Here is a 20,958-nt window from a genome sequence, read left to right as displayed (position 1 = left end):
AGTAGCAAGAAGCAGTGCAATGAGGAGCTTTCACTCCTCATAAACCTTAAAGAAATCTAGAAAATGTGCTGTGATGGGGAAAAAATCTAAGCAAAAGTCACATTGAGTCATTTTTCCAGCCCACCTGGGCATAGGGAAGTAGAGAGGGGTAGTCATTGGGGTCAGGACCTGGTACAAAGTATACCATGCCAGTACCTAGAGAAAGACCATGAACCAGACCAAGAATGGATCCCAAACTCATATCAGGCATTTTTATCCATGCTACAATAGAGAAATGTGTGAACTGTCAGACTTATTGCCACTATGGAGTTTGAGGAGAGTAAGAGATAGGAAGAGGGAGGGAATAGAGAGAGAGAGAGAGAGAGAGAGAGAGAGAGAGAGAGAGAGAGAGAGAGAGAGAGAGAGAGAGAACGAACAAGAACGAACAGGATGAATTAGAAGGAGTAATTTTGGAGACAAGAGAAGAGCTTCCCTCTTTTGGCAAGGCCTTTTTCTTTCAGAGATTTGTAGGGTTGAAAGTGGAAGGAGCCATAATGGGAGAAGGAGCTGGAGAAAATTAAGGAAATGGGGTTTCAGAAAAAACATTGTGGTAGATCTCCCCCTTCAAACAGTCCGTTGTTAGGGGAATATCCAAATGAGAAAGAAGGGATTGGAGAGAGAGGAGAGGTTTGTGCGTGGGAGAAGGAGACTTCCCCTGAAGACAGGGAATGTGGGGCAGCAACAAGTAGGAATTTAGAGAGCTGCTACCAGCTCTCTAAATTGAAGGCAGAGATTCGTGGAGATTGGGGTGGTCATCCCTATGCAGGTCAGGATAAGGAAAATCCTAGATTTGCAAAAAATGAGCTAGAAAAGATTGAGTAGGAGTAGAAGAACAGGATAGAGAGAAAACTGACAAGGATTGATGACAGTGGTTCAGATAAAGATAAGTTAGTTGGGTGTGGGGAAGAGTTCTTGAGGGAGAAAGGGGAGAATTGGAGAGGGAGATTGTAGAGAGGTAGGAGTAGCTCACAGGGAGGAGTTGGAGATAAAGATCCCAAGCACTAAAGGTGACTGTTGAATACACGGAGATACTAGGTGCATGCAATCCATTAAATTATTAGAGAGAACTGAATCCAGGTTTTCTGATCTTTGCCTGAAGATGAAGGCTTTTGAATTCTCTGTTGAGTACATCTCAATGTATTGTTCCCAACTTTTTCCTTTCACCATGGAGTCTACATTCTGTGTTCTTCTGGTTATTCTACTCCAGACTTCTTTGACTTTTTCGTAGGTTGTCATTGAGCTTTGTTCATTCCCTTCTTGACTTTTTTCCCCCCTTTATCTTATTTTAGTTCTGGACACACATTGTGATGAGATTTGGTGGCTGTATTTGATGTTCTACATTTTGCCCTTTGGAAAAACCAGTATACGTTTTCTAGTTCTGAAATAGCTTTGGTTTAGCTATTCAATCAAGTCAACAAATATATATTAATTGATTAACTATTAATTTACTAATTAAGTCCTTAAACATAGTGCTTGGTACTGAAGGAGATATAAAGTTCTGATAGTAGAGGACCTCTGACCTTTTGGAATTCACAGTTTATTGGAGGATTACATATATAACTAGAAAAATAGGGTGGCACAAGATTTTAGGAGGTCTTTGAATTCCAGGCAAGGGAGTTTGAATTTTGCTTAGAGAGTGGGGATCCACTCCTGGCTTTTGAGCTTAGATAACTTAGTTAAAAACAGACTGGAGTAGAGAGAGAGAGAGTGTTGAGATGAAAAGTCTTATAAGGAAACTATTGCAATAGTCCAGGAAGGTGGTAATGAAGACTTCTTGCTAGTAGTGGCAGAGTAAATAAGAGAGGAGGAGGTGAATTTGATTAATAATTTGGAGGTAGAATCCGCAGGACTTTAGTAACTTAAAAACTGAATATGTCCAGTATGGGAATGTACTGCTTCAATAGGTAGAAAATTCCCTTTCACTGATTGTACACTGCAGAAGCTAATTAGGAAAGGTGGATAGAAAGGGTTCTTAATCTGGGATCCATAAATAGATTTTAGAGAACCCATGAATTTGAATAGGAAAAAAAATTACATCTTTATTTTCATTAACTTCTGAAATTTAACATTTCCTTCAATTATGAATTACCACCCTCCCCCTTCCCCTCTTCCCATGCCTCCCAATCCTCATTATTTTGAAAAGAATTCTATGAGCTTGAGCAGATTGTCAAAAGGGGCCCATGACACAAAAAAGATTTAGAAGCTTTGGAGTAGAGACTTCTTCAACTGGGGTTGAGTAAGAGGTCCTCAAAAATTTCCATTTAGTCCTAAGATTGTAACATTTTATGGGAGATTTGAGGAGAAGATGATGAATGGAAACGATAATACTACTACTATTACTGCCACTACTGCCACTTAGCTAGCATTTATATAGCACTTTAAGGTTTATAAAGTACTTTATAAATATCTTATTTTACCCTATCCTGTCAGGTGGGTGATATCTCCATTTTACAGATAAGGGAACTGAAGCAGAAAAAGGTTAAATGAATTTTTAACATCACACAGCTGGTATATGAGTCTAGATTTGAATATAGTTCTTCCTGACTCCAGACTCATAACTCTATTGTGTCTTCCTGTTGCTTTTTTTATTTTTTATTTTTTTAGGTTTTTGCAAGGCAATGGGGTTAAGTGTCTTGCCCAAGGCCACACAGCTAAGTAATTAAGCATCTGAGACTAGATTTGAACTCAGTTATTCCTGACTCCAGGGCCGGTGCTCTATCCACTGCACCACCTAGCTGCCCTTTCTGTTGCTTTTTTTTTTAAGAAAAATTTTATTTATTTTGAGTTTTACATTTTTCCCTCCATTCTTGCTTCCCACCCCCCACAGAAGGCATTCTGTTAGTTTTTACATTGTTTTCATGTTATATATTGATCTTAGTTGAATGTGATGACAGAGAAATCATATCCTTAAGGAAGAAAAATAAAGTATGAGATAGCAAAATTATATAGTAAGATAATGGCTTTGTTTTTCTAATTTGAAGGTAATAGTCTTTGTTCAAAGTCCACAATTCTTTCTCTGGAAACAGATGGTATTCTCCATTGCAGATATCTTAATATTGTCCCTGGTTGTTGCATTAGTAGAATGAGCAAGTCCATCAAGATTGATTCATGTTGCTTTATTAGAGATTAGAGAATGATTCAGAGGCTGGGGATAAGAGAGATGGTATACTTATAAAATCAGAATTTGTTGGAGTGTACAGATTGAGCTGCTTTTGATCAGTGCTTGTGCAAAGGATGTCTAGTGTTTCACTTTCCTGCAAAAATTTCTTCCTAGTTTGTGGCTAGGAGAGTAGAATTCTCTGAATGGCTGACCCAGAGATAATAGAATTGGGCAAAGACAGGTAGAGACTGATCAAGCATTTTTTTAGGAGGAAAATCAACTCACTAGTGTTTATACAGAATTTGTTACAAAAACTCTCAAGTTGGGGCAACTAGATGGCATAGTGGATAGAGCATGGGCCCCTGGAGTCAGGAGGACTTCAAATTTGACCTCAGACACTTAATAATTGCCTGTGTGACCTTGGGCAAGTCACTTAACCGCATTGCTTTGCAAAACCCCACAAAAACCAAACAAACCCTCAAATTAAAGTAAAATGTATGTGCAGTTTTTTGAATGTTTGTGATTTTACTTGTTACTTCATTTTCTTCATTTTGCCATTTCTAGTACCGCCTTCCTTTTCCCCCTTCCCAAACTTCTTAAAGTTGGGCATTTGCAAGTCTTTGCAAGACTGGGACCGCTATAGCAGTATATTGTTTATTTGGCCAAGTGTCTCTTGTTTTTTTAAGAGCAAGGATGAGCCTGAAGGAACCTGGAGTATTGATTCATTTACTTTGGGAGAGGGTTGAGCGGATTTGGCGGGCAGGGATTTGAGTGAAATGATTCTGAATCAGGACTGAAGTTCAGTTACCTGATTGAGACTTCTTTCTTTTTTTGTAGGAAACAGTGCTGGATGTAAGTCCTGTAGGTATTCCTAATACCATTAAGCAGGATGTATTTTTGCCAGAGATCTTAGAATACTGCAACCCTACGTACATAACTGGGGAGGTGGACAGAGTACAGAAGAACCTAGTGGCACTGAGGCAAAGGCTTGAGGAGGCTGTGAATCAGCAGAGAGCAGCATGGTACACCAAGGTAAGGATTAGGCCCACATTGGCAGAGGCTTAACTTGGGTCTTGGGATTTGGAGACTGTTTGATTTAATAACTTACATTGTTCTTTCAGGTCTGCTCCATTCCTAGCTCAATCCTTGTCCTCATTGAATTGATCTGAGTCACTTGATTCTTTTTCTGTATCCCTGAGATCTGACTCAGGCTCTAGGAAGTCAGTATCTCTTCGGTATTCAGGATAAGGGATAGGGAATTTAGAGAGGGATTCTAGGATGTAAACATTCAGCCAGTCTCAGGTGATGCTTTTAATATCTTCAGTGAACTCTCAGTTGTTCTGAGGACAATTTCAATTCTGAACCTCTGACTCCTTTTTCCCTCTTGGTGGTGGGAGGAAGGAGGAAATGGCACAATCTGACAGGTATGAGGAACATCATACTAGAAGATTCCTTATTATCAGGTAAGTGAGCACAATTTTTCCCCTGACCTTTAGAACTCAAATGTAAGGGAAAGATTCTTAACAATCAGAGCTATCTCAAAGGCAGCAGTGACTTGCCTTCACTGGAGCGCTACCTGGAGTGACTGGATGACCATTTGAAAGTCATGTTCAATCAACAACCAATTAATAAAAATTTAATAACACACTTAGTCTTCAGGTAAGAGGAGGAGCCAAATTTTCCTCCCAACTAGGAGTGCCTATGTTTTCCATCATCTGCTGGGCACAGCACCTCCCTAGAAGGAGGGTGGCAAGGGACTGGACAAGACATCTTCAATAAAGGACTTTCTCATGTACATATACCATTTCCTGCTAGTGTTTCCTCTCCAACCGCCTCAGGTGAGAAAAGGAGTCAAATGTACCTCTGACTGCAGACCTTGCCTTCCAGTCTCTTTGCTGGAGATTTCAACTCTCCTGAGGGAAGGAGGTAAAGTGTCTTCCATCTGCTCCAAAGTAACAACTTAGAGCTATGCTAGCACAAGACCACTTTCCCCTCCTGCTGCCATTCCATTCTCACAACGAGGATGTAGGGAACCTCTAGTGTAAAGAGGAGCAAGGATCCTTTTGATCTCAGGCATTCCATCTTCTGTAGTACCAGTTTTCTTGAGGGAAAATTAAAAGGAAGGTTGGTGGAAAAGGGGGACTTTTTTTCCCTGTTTGCAGACTCAATTTTCATCTTCTGCTATATTTCTTTTCTTGTTTAATCTTCATTCTTGTGAGTGCTAAAGCAGGACTTATCATCTGGTCATGTGCCTACCATCTCATACTGCTCTTGCCTCCAACTGCATCTCTAGCCTCCTTTGGGAAGAGAAGTGGTGACTTCCATTCAATGAACATTCTCACATCTGATCATGTCCTTTACATCTCAGCAATTCTGGACCCACTAGAATGTTTCTTCCATAGGCAAAAAGCTTCTTTTCCTCTTAAATCCTTTCCTCTTCCACTTCTTTCATCTACTATCTCTTACTAAACTTGACTCCCTCAGATGATCTGGTCTCCCTGGCACCCTTTTCAGTACTGGCTGAATCTTTACTAATGCTCCTCTGCTTCCTGGGTGAGGCAAAGGAATCTGAATACTCCTTACTCTTCATTGATATTTCTAGGTTCTATCTCTATCTTGTTACTCAGTAAACTCTCTTCCTTTGAGGTTCATGCTATTTATATCTACTACACAATCAAAAATTCTGGTACTTTTTATTTGTACATTTCCTCCTTCTCCTCCTTCTCCACCCCTCCCCCCATTACTCCCTTTTCTTTCTCAATGAATTTTCTTTTGTTTTTTTTGTTTTTTTAGATTTTTGCAAGGCAAATGGGTTTAAATGGCTTGCCTAAGGCCACACAGCTAGGTAATTATTAACTGTCTGAGACTGGATTTGAACCCAGGTACTTCTGACTCCAAGGCAGGTGCTTTATCCACTACGCCACCTAGCCGTCCCTTCTCAATGAATTTTGTATCTGGTTTACAGTTTTTCTCTCCTCCCTAACACCTGCCCTTATATAAAGGACATCAGCATACGTATATTTTGACTCTCCCTTAAATACCTTAACTATTCATTTCCTCAGATCCTATGAGCTACTTCTCCATCTCTCCTCAGTCACACACTAATATGGTCATATCCTTTCTCTTGCCATCATTTACAAATGATCTCTATGTTCAATAATTCTGAAATTCCCTTTCCAATCATAATCTATTGTCTCTTCACCTATCTCATTGCCATTCCTTACAAAACCCTAATTTTTGTCTAATGTTTGACCTCCAATCTAAAACATATCTAAAGTAGAACTCATTGTCTGTGCCCCTCCTTTCCCTTCCACCTTTCCCATTTTTCAGGGTCTCTCTCCATTCCAATCCATCCTTCATCCACCCACTAAAGTGATTTTCCTAAAACAAAGGTCCAATTGTGTTAACTCCCCTACTCAAGAAATTCAAGTGGCTCTCTTATCACTTCTGTGATAATTATAAAATGATCTATTTGGCATTCAAAGCCCTTCTTAACTTAGCCCCCATGTACCTTTCCAGTCCTTTTGTATCTTACTACCTGCCACATTCTCTAGTATGTTGATACTGGCTTTCTTAAGCAAGATGTTCCATCTTTCTGGCTGTCCTCAATGCTTGTAATACTCTCCCTCCTCCCCTAGGCAGACAATCTAGTTTCTCTTTAGTTATGCCAGTAAACTTTGAAATTTGTACCAGACCAAAAAAAATGTTCAAGAAATTGAATTTGTTGTCATCATTTTTTAGTCATATCAAACTTTTGGTAATCATATTTGAGATTTTCTTGGCAAAGATACTGGAGTGATTTGATATTCCCTTCTTCAGCTTATTGTACTGGTGAGGCAAACAGAGTTAAATACCTGTCCAGTGTCATACAGTGAGGAAGTATCTCAGATCAGCTTGAATTGCCCCCAAGAAATTGAATAAGAATCACAAAAGCCCCAAAAGTTAGCCAGAAGCCAACAGGAAATAATAATAGAGGTCCTCTAGTAAAGCCAGGACTGGTGTCTATAAAACTAGGAAATAGAATGTATATAGTTTGAAATGCTATGTCCCAAAGCAGCAAAAGTGGAGGGTTCCCCCTAGAAAGACTCAAGAGGGTAAATACCTAGGGTTAGAATCCTGGGCCAATGGGGAACCTGTACTGTCTTCTGATACTTTGAACCAGCAGAACTTTACAAATGACTGATAATGGCTAATTCTATCAACTGTCTGCTGGTTCTACAAAAAAGGATTAAGTCCACAAGTGTATTGTTCAGATCTAGATCCAGACTAGGAACTTGTAGAGCTCTGACCAAGATTATATAGATGGATCTGAAAGATTTAGGAATTCTGATCAATGGAATAACCAACCACTTTTCCTGAGGACTCATCATGAAAGATGCTGCTCATCACTTGATAAAAATTGAGACATTATTATTTTTGTACATGACCAATGTGGCAATTCATTTTACTTGACTATATATATGCTAATAGTCATTTTGTTTTTCTTTCTCAGTGGGAGAAAAGGTGAATTTTTATTAATTGAAAAAACCCCAAACAATAAAGGAATGATAACTTAATAATTGGGCTACTTGAAAAACTTTTTTCTTTTTAAAACATTGTGCTAAGACTGGGAATACAGAAAGAATCTGTAGAAAGTTCTTACCTTCCTCAGGGAGTGTCTGGCCTGAAGTTAGGAAGTCTCAGCTTCCTCAGTTCAAATCTGGCCTTTGATACTTACTTGCATTGTGACCTTGGGCAAAGCACTTAACCCTATTTGTCTCAGTTTCCTCATCTGTAAAATAAGCTTGTAAGTTGAACCAGAACTAGCCTCTAACCTGTGGTGACTGGAGCTGAAATAGAGCAGACTAGAGACAGAAAAGTCAGGAAACAGAAGTTTAATTTTAGAGTGAGGCAAATGATGCTTGCAGCTAGAAACTCCACCTCCTAAGAAGGAGGACTTTAATGCTGCAACCACTTATATAGAATCTTAAGTCTTGAGACAGTCCTTATGGTTGGCATTTCTTGGGACAATATAGGCATTCTTGAGTCCCATGTGAACAGTCATTGTCTCAAGTCTTGGGGATATGATTGCTTTGTGGTGTGCACAACCAGATTTCTGTGACAGGAATAGGAATACAGTAACAGGAATTGTGACAGGAGTATATGGAACAGGAATTGTGAATAAATGCTATACCTAGGGGAAATAAGGGGAGTTTAATCCCTCAGTGAACACCAAAACACTTTGCTAGAGGGTGAGGTCATCCAGAGGGCAAAGGGTTATTGCTATGCCAGGCTCAGGGTACAGCCTGCACTCTGGACCTTAGCTCTGAGAAATGGTATTTCCAAAATATTTTGACAAGCTGGAGAAGGAAAATGCCAAGAAAATCTCACATGTGTTTGAAGGGTTAGACATGACTGAAAAATATTTGAACAGTACTAATAGAGGATAGACCAGTTGTCAGAGCAGATAATTGAAGGTATTCTGGGCATTGGGCACAGCCAGAGAGAATACCTGGAGAAGAGATTTGGAGCATGGTGTTGGAGGAAACCAGTGTCATTGGATTGAAGAGTATGTTAGAAAGTAAGATATAAGACTGGAAAGATAGGGCAGGGCTAGGTTATAAGGACTTTGAATGCCAAGCAGAGCATTTTCTATTTGCTTTTGAAGACAGTAGGGAGTCACTGGTGTTTATTGAGTAGAAACAGTGATATGATTGGACCTGTACTTTAGGTAAGTCATTTTAGTTGATGAATGGGGGATGGATTGAAGTGGGGAGAAACTTGAGGCAGGTAGTCCCACCATTAGGATATTGTAATAATGAAATCCTAAGATGATGAGGGACATAGTAGAGGTGACAGCTTCAAAAGAAGGAATAGGGTGTATTTGAAAGATTTTACACAGGTGAAGATGACAGATCTTGGCAATAGATTGAATATGGGGAGTGAGAGAATGAGGAGTCCAGTATGACTCCAGGGTTTCAAGCTTGAGGGGTTGGTAGAATGATGTTGGTCTTTCCAGGAATAGGGAAGGTAGGATGGGGAAACATTTAGGGGGAAAGACAAAGATAAGTTTTGGATATATTGAGTTTATTCTGTCTAATGGACTTCCAGTTTGAGATGTCTGAAAGATAGTTGTAGATAGTTGTAGATCAGAGGTTAGCAAAGACATTGGGACAGGATAGGTAGATGTCCTTCATATCAAAGAAGACCATGACCTCAGGGTGGTGATGCCATGACAAACATGTGAATTGAATTTGAGTGGAGATGCTATGCTCAGTCACCAGCCTCACTTTCTCCTCCAGAGTCATCTGGGTCCAGTGACCAGATGTGAATCAGGACAACTGGAGATGGCCCTGACTTCAAGGCAATGTGACTTGCCCAAGTTCACACAGTTAGGAAGTTTCTGAAGCAAGATTTGAACTCAGGGAGATGAATCTTCCTGACTCTTGACCTAGCCTTCTATCCACTGTGCCACCTAACTGCCCTTAATTAAATCCATGGGAACTGATGAGTTCACCAAATAAAGTAGTATGGAGGGAGAAGAGAAGGGGGCTCAGGACAGAATCCCGAGGGACACCATTGGTTAGATGGCATGATCAGGAGAAAGGTCTAGCAAAGGAGGCAGGGAAGGAGTGATCCAGATAGGTAGGAGGAAAAGCAGAGGAGAGTGATGTTCCAGTAACTTCAAAAGTTTCAAAGAGGAGAGAGTATAAACAATGTCAAAGACTGTAGAGAATGAGAATATTGTTCTGTCTCCCTGTAGATCCTGTAGGTATTTCTTAGTTGTCTTATATAGTTTCAATACCAAAATTTTATCTGAGAAATTTGATATAAAGATTTTTTCATATTCAATTAAGTTTCTTCCTATTTAAATCCATTAATTTAATTTGTGTAAACCCTTTTCAATTTCATGCAATCAAAATGATCTCTTAATTTTTGTAATTGCTTCTATCCCTTATTTGATTAACAATATCTTCACAGGTTGGAAATATATATTTTTAAAATTCTGATTTATTTGTGATGAGATCTTTACTATTAAGGTCACATATATAATTTTCACCAGACTACTTTCTAATTTTCCTAGCCATATTTATCATGCAAAGAGTTGTTTCTTAGGTTTTTTTGGCAAGGCAATGGTGGGGTTAAGTGACTTGCCCAAGGTCACACAGCTAGGTAATTGTTAAGCATCTGAGGCTGGATTTGAATTCAGGTCCTTGACTCCAGAGCTGGTGCTCTATTCACTGCACCACCTAGCTGCCCGACAAAGAGTTGTTTCTTAAGTAATAATATACTTTTGGATTTATTGAACTCTGAATTTTTTTTTATCTTAATAGTATTTTAATTTTTTCCAATTACATGTAGAGATAGTTTTCAACTTTTTTTTGGTAAAATTTTCACCCTCCCTCTTTTCCCTCTCCTCTTCTCAAGACAGTAACCAATCGATATAGGTTATACATGCACAACCATGTTAAATATATTTCCATATTAGTCATGTTATGAAAGAAAAATCAGGACAAAAAGGAAAAACCACAAGAAAGAAAAAAAATTAAAAAAAGTGAATAGTATGCTTTGATCTGCATTCAGTCTCCAAAGATCTTCCTGTGGATGTGAACATTTTCCATCACAACTCTTTTGGAATCGTTTTTGATCACTGTATTGCTGAGAAGAGCTAAGTCTATCATAGTTGATCAGCACATAGTGTTGTTGTTGTTGTGTAAAATGTTCTCCTGGTTCTGTTCACTTCCTCATCATTAGTTCATGTAAGTCTTTCCAGGTTTTTTCTGAAATCTGCCAGCTCATCATTTCTTCTAGAACAATAGTAATCCATTTCATTCATATATAAAAACAGTAGAGAATTCAACAATTTGTTATTTTAAGAAACACATTTTTTTTGCAAGGTAATAGGGTTAAGTGACTTGTCCAAGGCCACACAACTAGGTAATTATTAGGTGTCTGAGGCCGGATTTGAACTCAGGTACACCTGACTCCAGGGCTGGTGCTCTATACTCTGTGCCACCTAGCTGCCCCCAAGAAACACATTTTAAGCATAAAGTTTTACATCTATTTAAAATGAGGGTCTAGAACAAAATATATTATGCTTCAGCTGAACTAAAAATGATAGTAGCAATCATGATTTCAGATAAGGCTACAAGAGATAATGAATCAATATCAATACTAAAAATACACACACACATATGCAGCTAAGGTATGTAAATGCTTAAAGAAAAGTTTATTTAATTGCAGGAGAAAAGTGACAGTGGAGGAACTCAATGTATGACTTGCAAACCTGGATAAATATAGCCAAATGTTAAACAACAAATAAATTAAGGAACTAAGTAGAACTTTAGAAAATTTAGAGAAAGATAGTTAGAGATTTGAATGAGAACATAAAGGAGTTTAATGAACAATTCAACGATGTATGGCACTCTTACAAAAACTGATTATTTGTTGAGGAATAAAGAACTTAGCAAAAGAGGCATCACACACTATAATAAAATTATATTCAATAAAGGATGTTTGAAGAAAATAGTAACTGGAGAAAACTTAATTCTTTTTTTTTTGAATTATTTTATTTTTTCAATTACATGCCAAGATAATTTTCAATATTCACCTTTTTGTAAGCTTTTGAATTCCAGTTTTCTTCCTCCCTTCTTTTCCTCTCCCTACCTCATGACAGCAAGTGTCTGATAAAAATCATATGTACAATCATGTTTAACAAATTTCCATATTATGTTGTGAAAGAAGAATCGCAGCTAGAGTGGAAAAAAAAATGAGGAAAAATAGGAAAAAAAGGAAAATAATAGTCTTTGATCTGCATTTAGCCTCCACAGTCCTTTTTCTGAATGTGAATGGCATTTTCCATCACAAGTCTTTTAGAATTGTGCTTGGTCACTGAACTGCTGAGAGGCACCATAGTTGATCCATTACAGTTGATGTGTGATGTGATGACACACAGCTGTTAATGGGTACTGTGTTCAACCTGGTTCTGCTTGGGTCACTCAGTATCAGTTCATGCAAATCTTTTCAGACTTTCCTAAAGTTGGCCCACTCCTGATTTTTTTAAATTAATTTTTAAAAAGTTTTTATTTAAGGCAATGGGGTTAAATGACTTGCCCAAGGTCACACAGCTAGGCATCTATTCAAGAGTCTGATGTGGATGATTTGAACTCAGATCCTTCAGGGCCTCCTCTAGGGCTGCCACTCCTGATTTCTTATTGAATACTAGCACTCCACATTCATATATCATAATTTTTTCAGTCATTCCCCAATTGATGGGCATCCCTTCCTTTTCCAATTCTTTTCCACTACAAAAAGAGCTACTATAAATACTTTTGTACATGTGCATCCTTTTCCCTTTCTTATGATCTCTTTGGGATACAGATACCAAGTAGTGGTATTGCTAGATCAAGGGTATTAACAGTTTTATTGACTTTTGGGTGTTATTCCAAATTGTTTTCCAGAGTGGTTGGATCTGTTCATAACTCCACCAACAAGGCATTATTGTCCCAGTTTTCCCACATCTCCTGTGGTGGTACCTCAAATTATCAGTTCAGTAAAAAATACTGATTTAGAGCATTTTTTAATTTAGTTTTTTGCAAGGCAAATGGGGTTAAGTGGCTTGCCCAAGGCCACACAGCTAGGTAATTATTAAGTGTCTGAGACCAAATTTGAACTCAGGTACTCCTGACTCCAGGGCCAGTGCTCTATCCACTGTGCCACCTAGCCACCCCTAGAGCGTTTTTTCAAATGACTATGGATAACTTAAATTTCTTCATCTGAAAACTGCCTATTCATATCCTTTGATCATTTGTCAATTGGAGGATGACTTCTATGCTCATAAATTTGATTCAATTCTCTATGTATTTTAGAAATGAGTCCTTTATTGGAAATACTAGCTGTAAAAATTGTCCAAATGTTCTGCATTAGGGGTAGCTAGGTGGCGCAGTGGATAGAGCACCGGCCCTCGAGTCAGGAGGATCTGAGTTCAAATTTGACCTCAGACACTAATAACTGTGTGACCTTGGGCAAGTTACTTAACCCCATTGCCTTGCCAAAACAAAACAAAGAAAAAAGATCTCCCAAATGTTCTGCATTCCTTCTAATTTTGGTTGCATTGGTTATATTTGTAAAATCTTTCTAATTTAATGTTACCAAAATTAACCATTTGGCATTTTATAATTCTCACCATCTCATTTAGTCATAAACTCCTTTCCTTTGTATAGATCTGACAGATAAATATTCCTTGTTCTTCTAATTTGCTTAAGGTACAACCTTTTATGTCTAAATTCTATACCCATTTAAACTTTATCTTGGTATAGTATGTGAGATGTTGGTCTTTGTCTAGTTTTTGCCATAATATTTTCCCTATTTTTTTCCATTTTCCCCTATTTTTCAAATAGTGAGTTTTTGTCCCAGAAGCTGGAGACTTTGGAGTTTATCAAATAGGTTACTGTAGTCATTTAGCACTGTTTCTTTTGTACCTAACTGATCTACCACTCTATTCCTTAGCAGTACCAGTTTTGATGATTATTGAATTATAATATTCGATCTGGTACTGCTAATCCACCTTCCTTTGCATTTTTTAAAAAATTAATTCCCTAGATATTCTTGACCTTGTGTTTCTCCAGATAAATTTTGTTACTGTTTTTCTTAGCTCTTTAAAATAATATTTTGGTAATTTTATTGATATGGCACTGAATAAGAGGATTAATTTAGGTAGAATTGTCATTTTTATTATATTAGCTCAGGCTACCCCTGAGCCACTGACATTTCCCCAGTTATTTAGATCTTATTTTATTTGTGTAAAAAGTGTATAATTGTTATTATATAGTTCATAGGTTTATTTTGTCAGGTTGACTCTCAAGTATTTTCTGCTGTGTACATTTACTTTAAGTAGAATTTCTCTTTCTATCTCTTGCTCTTGGGTTTTATTGGTAACATATAGAAATGCTGATGATGATTTATATGGGTTTATTTTACATATTGCCACTTTGCTAAAGTTGCTAATTGTTTCAAGTAGTTTTTTAGTTTATTTTCTAGGATTTTCTAACTTTTCTAAAATTCTAATTACCTCCTTAACTTCCTTCTTGTTTATTTTATATTTATTTAATTCTGAGAGCTGGAGGTTGAAGTCCTCTATCAGTTTGGTTTTGCTATCTATATCTTCCTGTAAATAATTTAATTCCTTTAAGAATTTGGATGCAATACTACTTGGTGCATTTATGTTTAGTATTGATACTGCTTTGTTGTCTGTGGTACTTTATAGGAATGTATAGTTTCTTCGGTTATCGCTTTTAATTTGATCTATTTTTGCTTTCTCTTTGTCGAGGTCAGGATCACAACCTCTGCTTTTTTACTTCAGCTGAAGCATAATATATTCTTCTCCAGCCTTCTACATTTACTCTCTGCTTCCAATGTGTTATTTGTAAACTACATATGGTAGGATTTTGGTTGTTAATCCAGTCTGCCATCCTCATTTGTTTTATGGGAGAGTTCATCCCATTCACATTCATGGTTATGATTACTAATCTGTATTATCCTCTATCTTAACTTTCCTCCATTTGTACTTTCTCCTTTTTTTTTTTTTTTTTTTAGGTTTTTGCAAGGCAAATGGGGTTAAGTGGCTTGCCCAAGGCCACACAGTTAGGTAATTATTAAGTGTCTGAAGTTGCATTTGAACTCAGGTACTCCTGACTCCAGGGCCAGTGCTCTATCCACTGTACCACCTAGCTGCCCCGTACTTCTTCCTTTCAACTTATTCCTTCTTACCAGTATTTTGCTTCTTACTACTGCTTCCCTCAATCTGCTCTCCATTCTTTCAGTATCCCTCTCTTTTCTTTCCCCTTTTTCCCTTTTCCTTTTACCTTCCTTTTCTTCTCTCTTTTTATCTAACCCCTTCTTCCCTTCCCATCCATTTCCCTCCTATTTTCTGTAAATTTCTAATCCCTACTGAGTGTATTTGTTATTACCTTTTTGAGCCAAATCTGTTGAAATTAAGATTCAGTCAGTTCTTAACCACTTCCTATTTTCCCTCTATTGAAATAGTCCTTTCTTTCTCTTCAGGGACTGTATTTATCCTATTCTGCCTCCCTCTTCCTCCCTTCCCAGTATGATCCTTTTTTAATATCTTAATTAATTTTTTATCATACCATCAAAATAAACTTATGCTGGGGCGGCTAGGTGGCACAGTGAATACAGCACTGGCCTTGGAGTCAGGAGTTACCTGGGTTCAAATCCGACCTTAGACACTTAATAATTACCTAGCCATGTGGCCTTGGGCAAGCCACTTAACCCCATTGCCTTGAAAAATCTAAAAAAAAACCCCAAAAACAAAAAACAAAAAAACTTATGCCCACACCTTCTACGTATACTCAATTTAATAGACATACAGTTCCCAAGAGTTATAAGTATCATATTTCCATGTACGGATGCAACTAGTTTAATCTTATTGAATAACATTTGTTTTCTTTTCCCATGTTTACCTTTTTATGTATCTCTTGAGTCTCATGGTTGGAACATCAAATTTTGTTTTTCTTTTTATTATTTTTTATTTATTTTTAAATTTTATTTTAGGCAATGGGGTTAAGTGACTTTGCCCAAGGTCACACGGCTAGGCAGTTATTAAGTATCTGAGATCAGATTTGAACTCAGGTCCTCCTGACTCCAGGGCTGGTACTCTATCCACTGTACCAACTGCCCCACCCCCCCCAAATTTTGTTTTTCATTAGGAAAATTTGAAAGTTTCTGTTTTGTTAAATGTTCATTCTTTTCCCCTGAAAGAGGGTGCTCAGTTTTGTTGAGTAATTGATTCTTGGTTGTAACCCATACTCCTTTACCCTTCAGAACATCATATTCCAGACTCTTTCAATCCTTTAATATTGGTGCTGCCAGATCCTGCATAATCCTTAATGTGGCTTGTTGGTATTTGAATTGTTTCTTTCTGACTCCCTGCATTATTTTATTCTTGATAGGAGAAATTCTGGAATCTGTCTACAATATTCCTTGACATTTTCATTTTGGGTTCCTTTTGAGGAGATGAGCAGTAGCTTATTTCAGTGACTATTTTAATTCTGGTTCTAGGATATCAGAATAGTTTTCCTTGATAATTTCTTGAAAGTTATGGTCCTGGCTCTTATTCTGATGATGGCTTTCAGGTAGTCCAATAATTCTTAAATTATCTTTCTGGATCTTTTTTCTAGGTCAGTTTTTCCATTGAGATACTTTACATTTTTTCAAGTTTTTCATTTTTTTTTTAAATTTTGCTTGACTGAATCTTGATGTGTCTTAGCTTCTCATTAGTTTTGACCTGTCCAATTCTATTTTTTCACTGAATTATTTTCTTAAATTAGTTTTGGCATTTCCTTTTCCATTTGGTCTATTTTTAAAATTAATTTATTGCTTTTGCCAGCCAGTGGAATTAAGTGACTTGCCTAAGGTCACTTTATTTTCTTTTTAAGTGTCTGAGACCAGATTTCAACTCAGGTGCTCCTGACTCCAGGGTCAGTGCTCTATCTACTGCACCACCTAGCTACCACCCCATTTGATCTACTTTTTAGAGTTCTTTTCTTTGTCCATTTACTCAAGTGTATTTTGTTTTATTTAATTTTTAAGTAATTTCACATGTTACTTTTATTTTATTTTTTTTAGGTTTTTGCAAGGCAAACTGGGTTAAGTGGCTTGCCCAAGGCCACACAGCTAGGTAATTATTAAGTGTCTGAGACCAGATTTGAACCCAGGTACTCCTGACTCCAGGGATGGTACTTTATCCACTATGCCACCTAGCCACCCCACTCAAGTGTATTTTTAAAGAATTTGTTTTCTTCAGTCAATTTTTATGCTTCCTTTTGCAAGATGTTGAATTTCTCTTAGATTTCTTTTCCCAAGTTTTCTACTTGATTTTTAAAATCCTTTTTTAGTTCTTCAGACATCAGAGAATATTTCAGAAAAGTCTTTTTTTTGGGCTGGTGACAATTCATACTCCCTTCTGGTACTTCACATGTAGTACTTTTTCTGCCATTCTCTTCTGAGATGGTATTGTGATCTTCCTTATGTCCTTTTTGTTGACTTTTTTTTACTCATTTTGGTCTGGCATACCGTTATTGGAGCCCCCCAGTTGGTCTGTTGTGCCTTTGACCTACTGAGCTGGGATCCATGGCAAATCTACATGATTGAGAGCCTCAAACTGGCCTCCTCTGCATCCTGGCCAGACTGGTCTAAACTCCCTGTTTTGAGTTGTGCTCCACTTAGTTCCCCGTCATAGGTCATGCTTCACCTTCAGCCCTAGTGATACCGACCTTTTCTGAAGTTTCTTAAAGCTAGATAATATTCCACTCTGTTCTATTTTGGGTTCTGTAGTTTCAGAATCTATATATAAGCTTAATTATCATTGTTTCTTAGGGAAGCCTAGGCAAGCTTAGGGAAGGACCTGACTTCTTTCTATCTTCCAAATAAATTTTAATCTATCTTTCCATGCCCATCATTGAATGTGATTTTTATTTGTTATGATCTGAAAAGGATGCATTTAATATTTCTGGTTTTCCAGATTTTATTGTGAGGCTTTTTTTTAAAGCTTTTATTTATTTTGAGTTTTACAATTTCTCCCCTAATCTTTCTTCCCTCCCCCACCCAGAAGACAATTTGCCAGTCTTTACATTGTTTCCATGCTATACATTGATCCAAATTGAATGTGATGAGAAAGAAATATCCTTATGTAAGAAACAAAGTATAAGAAAGCAAGATCAGATAAGATATCATTTTTTTTTCTAAATTAAAAATAATAGTTCTTTGTCTTTGTTTAAACTCCACAGTTCTTTCTATGGATACAGATGGTATCCTCCATTGCAGACAGCCCCAAATTGTCCCTCATTATTGAACTGATGGAATAAGCAAGTCCATCAAAGTTGATCATCACCCCCATGTTGCTGTTAGGGTATACAATATTTTTCTGGTTCTGCTCATCTCATCTCATCAGTTCATGCAAATCCCTCCAGGCTTCCCAGAATTCCCTTCCCTCCTGGTTTCTAATAGAACAATAGTGTTCCATGACATACATATACCGCAGTTTGCTAAGCCATTCCCCAATTGAAGAACATTTACTTGATTTCCAATCCTTTTTCACCACAAATAATGCTGCTATGAATATTTTTGTACAAGTGATGTTTATACCCCTTTTCATCATCTCTTCAGGGTATAGACACAGTAGTGGTATTGCTGGATCAAAGGGTATGCACATTTTTGTTGCCCTTTGGTCATAGTTCCAGACTGCTCTCCAGAGAGGTTGGATGAGTTCACAGCTCCACCAACAGTGTAATAGTGTCCCAGATTTCCCACAGCCCTTCCAACAGTGATCATTGTCCTTTCTTATCATATTGGCCAGTCTGAGAGGTGTGAGGTGGTACTATTGTGAGGCTTTTTTAATACCCTAATACATGGTCAGTTTTTTGTGTAGGTGTCAAGTACTGCTGAGATAAAAGAATATTTCCTTCTTTAGCATTACATTAAGTGCTAATCTATTAAGATTTTAGCATACTAAATTTCAAAAGTGACATTTTAAAGGGTTCCTTGCTGTGCTAACTTCATAGAAAACATTATTACTATCTCCTACATATCTAAAGAATTTAAAAAATATATACATTAATTTTATATTCCAAAAGAATTAAGGAATAGTTCACTTTTCTTGTATTATTTCTAAACAATGAATTATTAAATTAATACTAGGCATTATTTTTGCAAATCATATAACTCAGTTAACAGTTTAAAACCATATAATTAACTATAATGACTATTATACTATAATATTAATAATGTTTCACTTAAAATGAGATCAGATTAAAATTAGTTATCCCTGCTTTTGTTTTCCAAATGTTATCATATAGAACCTCAATTTATAATTTCGCTTATTTTTGTATTATATTTTATACAGAGCTTATTTATTCCAAGCATTTTATGTTGTGGAATTCACTATTTTCATTTAATGCATTGCAATAGATGTTTTAAGTGACAATAATCTGTCAACTTAGTAAATTATCAAATTTCTCCTATCTTTCTATAACTTTGTCTATTGACTTTTTTTGGGCAAAGCAGTGGGGACAAAGTGACTTTCCCAAGGTCACACAGTTAGGTAATTATTTTTTAAATGTCTGAATCCGGATTTGAACTCAGGTCTATCTACTGTACCACCTAGCTGCCCCTCTATTGACTTTCTTTCATTTTTTTTAAGTTTTTGCAAGGCAGTGGGGTTAAGTGGCTTGCCCAAGGCTACACAGCTAGGTAATTATTAAGTGTCTGAGGCCGGATTTGAACTCAGGTACTCCTGACTCCAGGGCTGGTGTTCTATCCACTCACTATACCACCTAGCTGCCCGTCTATTGACTTTCAAATGGAGTTTCATAAAAATTTTTTTATGGTTCAAAAATCTAAGCCTTCTTATCTAATTTCCATATTTTCCCACAAGCTCCAATTTCTTTTAGTTTTAGGTTTTTTTTGCAAGGCAAATGGGGTTAAGTGGCTTGCCCAAGGCCACACAGTTAGGTAATTATTAAGTGTCTGAGACTAGATTTGAACCCAGGTACTCCTGACTCCAGGGCCGGTGCTTTATCCACTGTGCCACCTAGCTGCCCTGCTCTTATTTCTTTTTCCAAATTTTCTAAACTCATTACTAAAATTACCTAATTTTCCTTTACTTACTCAGCCAGACTTCACATAATATTGACATTATTTATTGATTATATTAACACATATTAACTGCTGTCTTATCACAACTCTTCTTTTCCTGAGCTATAATTAATTGTTTTTAAAATTAAATTTTTTTGCATTTTTCATAATTTGCATAATTTCATATACATTCAGCTTTCACAAAGGTCTTAATACATTTATACATAATTTGCTGAAATTTTAGTGATGCTAGGAAATATTGCAGGGTAGTTTAGTCCAGGGTTCGAGAATGTGAATGAATTAACTTAAAAGATCAACTCTTGACCCAGAGGTATTTAGGGACTAAAAAGTTTATTTATGAATTACTGTGACTGTACAAGTAAATAAATTTAGTAGTAATATAGGCTAAGTTTTTTTTAGGGAAATTTAGCAGAAGAAATTTGAGAGATTGTTGCAATGGGACTAATCCTAAGAGAATAGGCAAAAAAGTGAAAGCAGCACATAGAGAAAAAATTAAGGACAGTTGCAAGGGTATTGCAACTGGGCTGATCCTAGGGGATAAGCAGAGTTAGCTGGGAAAAGGCTAGGATTAATCTAGGGGGAGTAGGTAGAGATGTACATTCTGTGAAAAGTATAAGGGAGGCGTTGGGTGGAGCTAGGGAGGTATTAAAGAATGGATAACATATACATATATAACATATACCCTAAGGGGTCAATTTAGTGTCTTAAAGTAGTTTCATTAAGATGGACAGTGGTTCAAAATATAGGTTTGTAGGTAGGCATCAAGTAGTTTTGATAATTTTGAACAAAGGGATGGAATCAGCACAGAAAGAAATGTTAATTATTTTTTTTAAGGTTTTTTTTTTTTTTGCAAGGCAAATAGGGTTAAGTGGCTTGCCCAAGGCCACACAGCTAGGTAATTAAGTGTCTGAGACCAGATTTGAACCCAGGTACTCCTGACTCCAAGGCTGGTGCTTTATCCACTGCGCCACCTAGCCTCCCCAAGAAATGTTAATTATTTAACATGATCAGCATAGAACATTTTTCTCTGCCTCATATTTGCTTTGCTACACTGGTGTTTGCATTTGAGGTTATTATAGAGAAACTGATCAACCATACCTTTAAAGAACAAAAACATATTTTTATAGTTTTAAATATTTATTGGGGTGAGGAATTTGTAGGGAACA

At 37.0% G+C, this 20,958-nt stretch overlaps 1 protein-coding gene across 4 annotated transcripts in view; it reads left to right on the top strand.

The window, feature by feature from the left end:
• Positions 1 to 20,958, top strand: part of TEDC1 (tubulin epsilon and delta complex 1) — a 77,006-nt gene that overhangs the window by 44,278 nt on the left and 11,770 nt on the right. For all 4 annotated transcript variants that reach the window (XM_074213306.1, XM_074213307.1, XM_074213305.1 and 1 more), the window contains one exon: positions 3,977 to 4,171. In XM_074213306.1, the coding sequence (XP_074069407.1) occupies positions 3,977 to 4,171 (195 nt within the window). The remainder of the gene's footprint in view (positions 1 to 3,976; positions 4,172 to 20,958) is intronic.

The sequence above is a fragment of the Macrotis lagotis genome, chromosome 1 (genome assembly GCF_037893015.1).
Source record: "Macrotis lagotis isolate mMagLag1 chromosome 1, bilby.v1.9.chrom.fasta, whole genome shotgun sequence".
NCBI classification, from domain to species: Eukaryota; Metazoa; Chordata; class Mammalia; order Peramelemorphia; family Peramelidae; genus Macrotis; species Macrotis lagotis.
The sequence above is the reverse complement of the archived record's forward strand: the minus strand, read 5'-3'. Positions and strand labels throughout refer to the sequence as shown.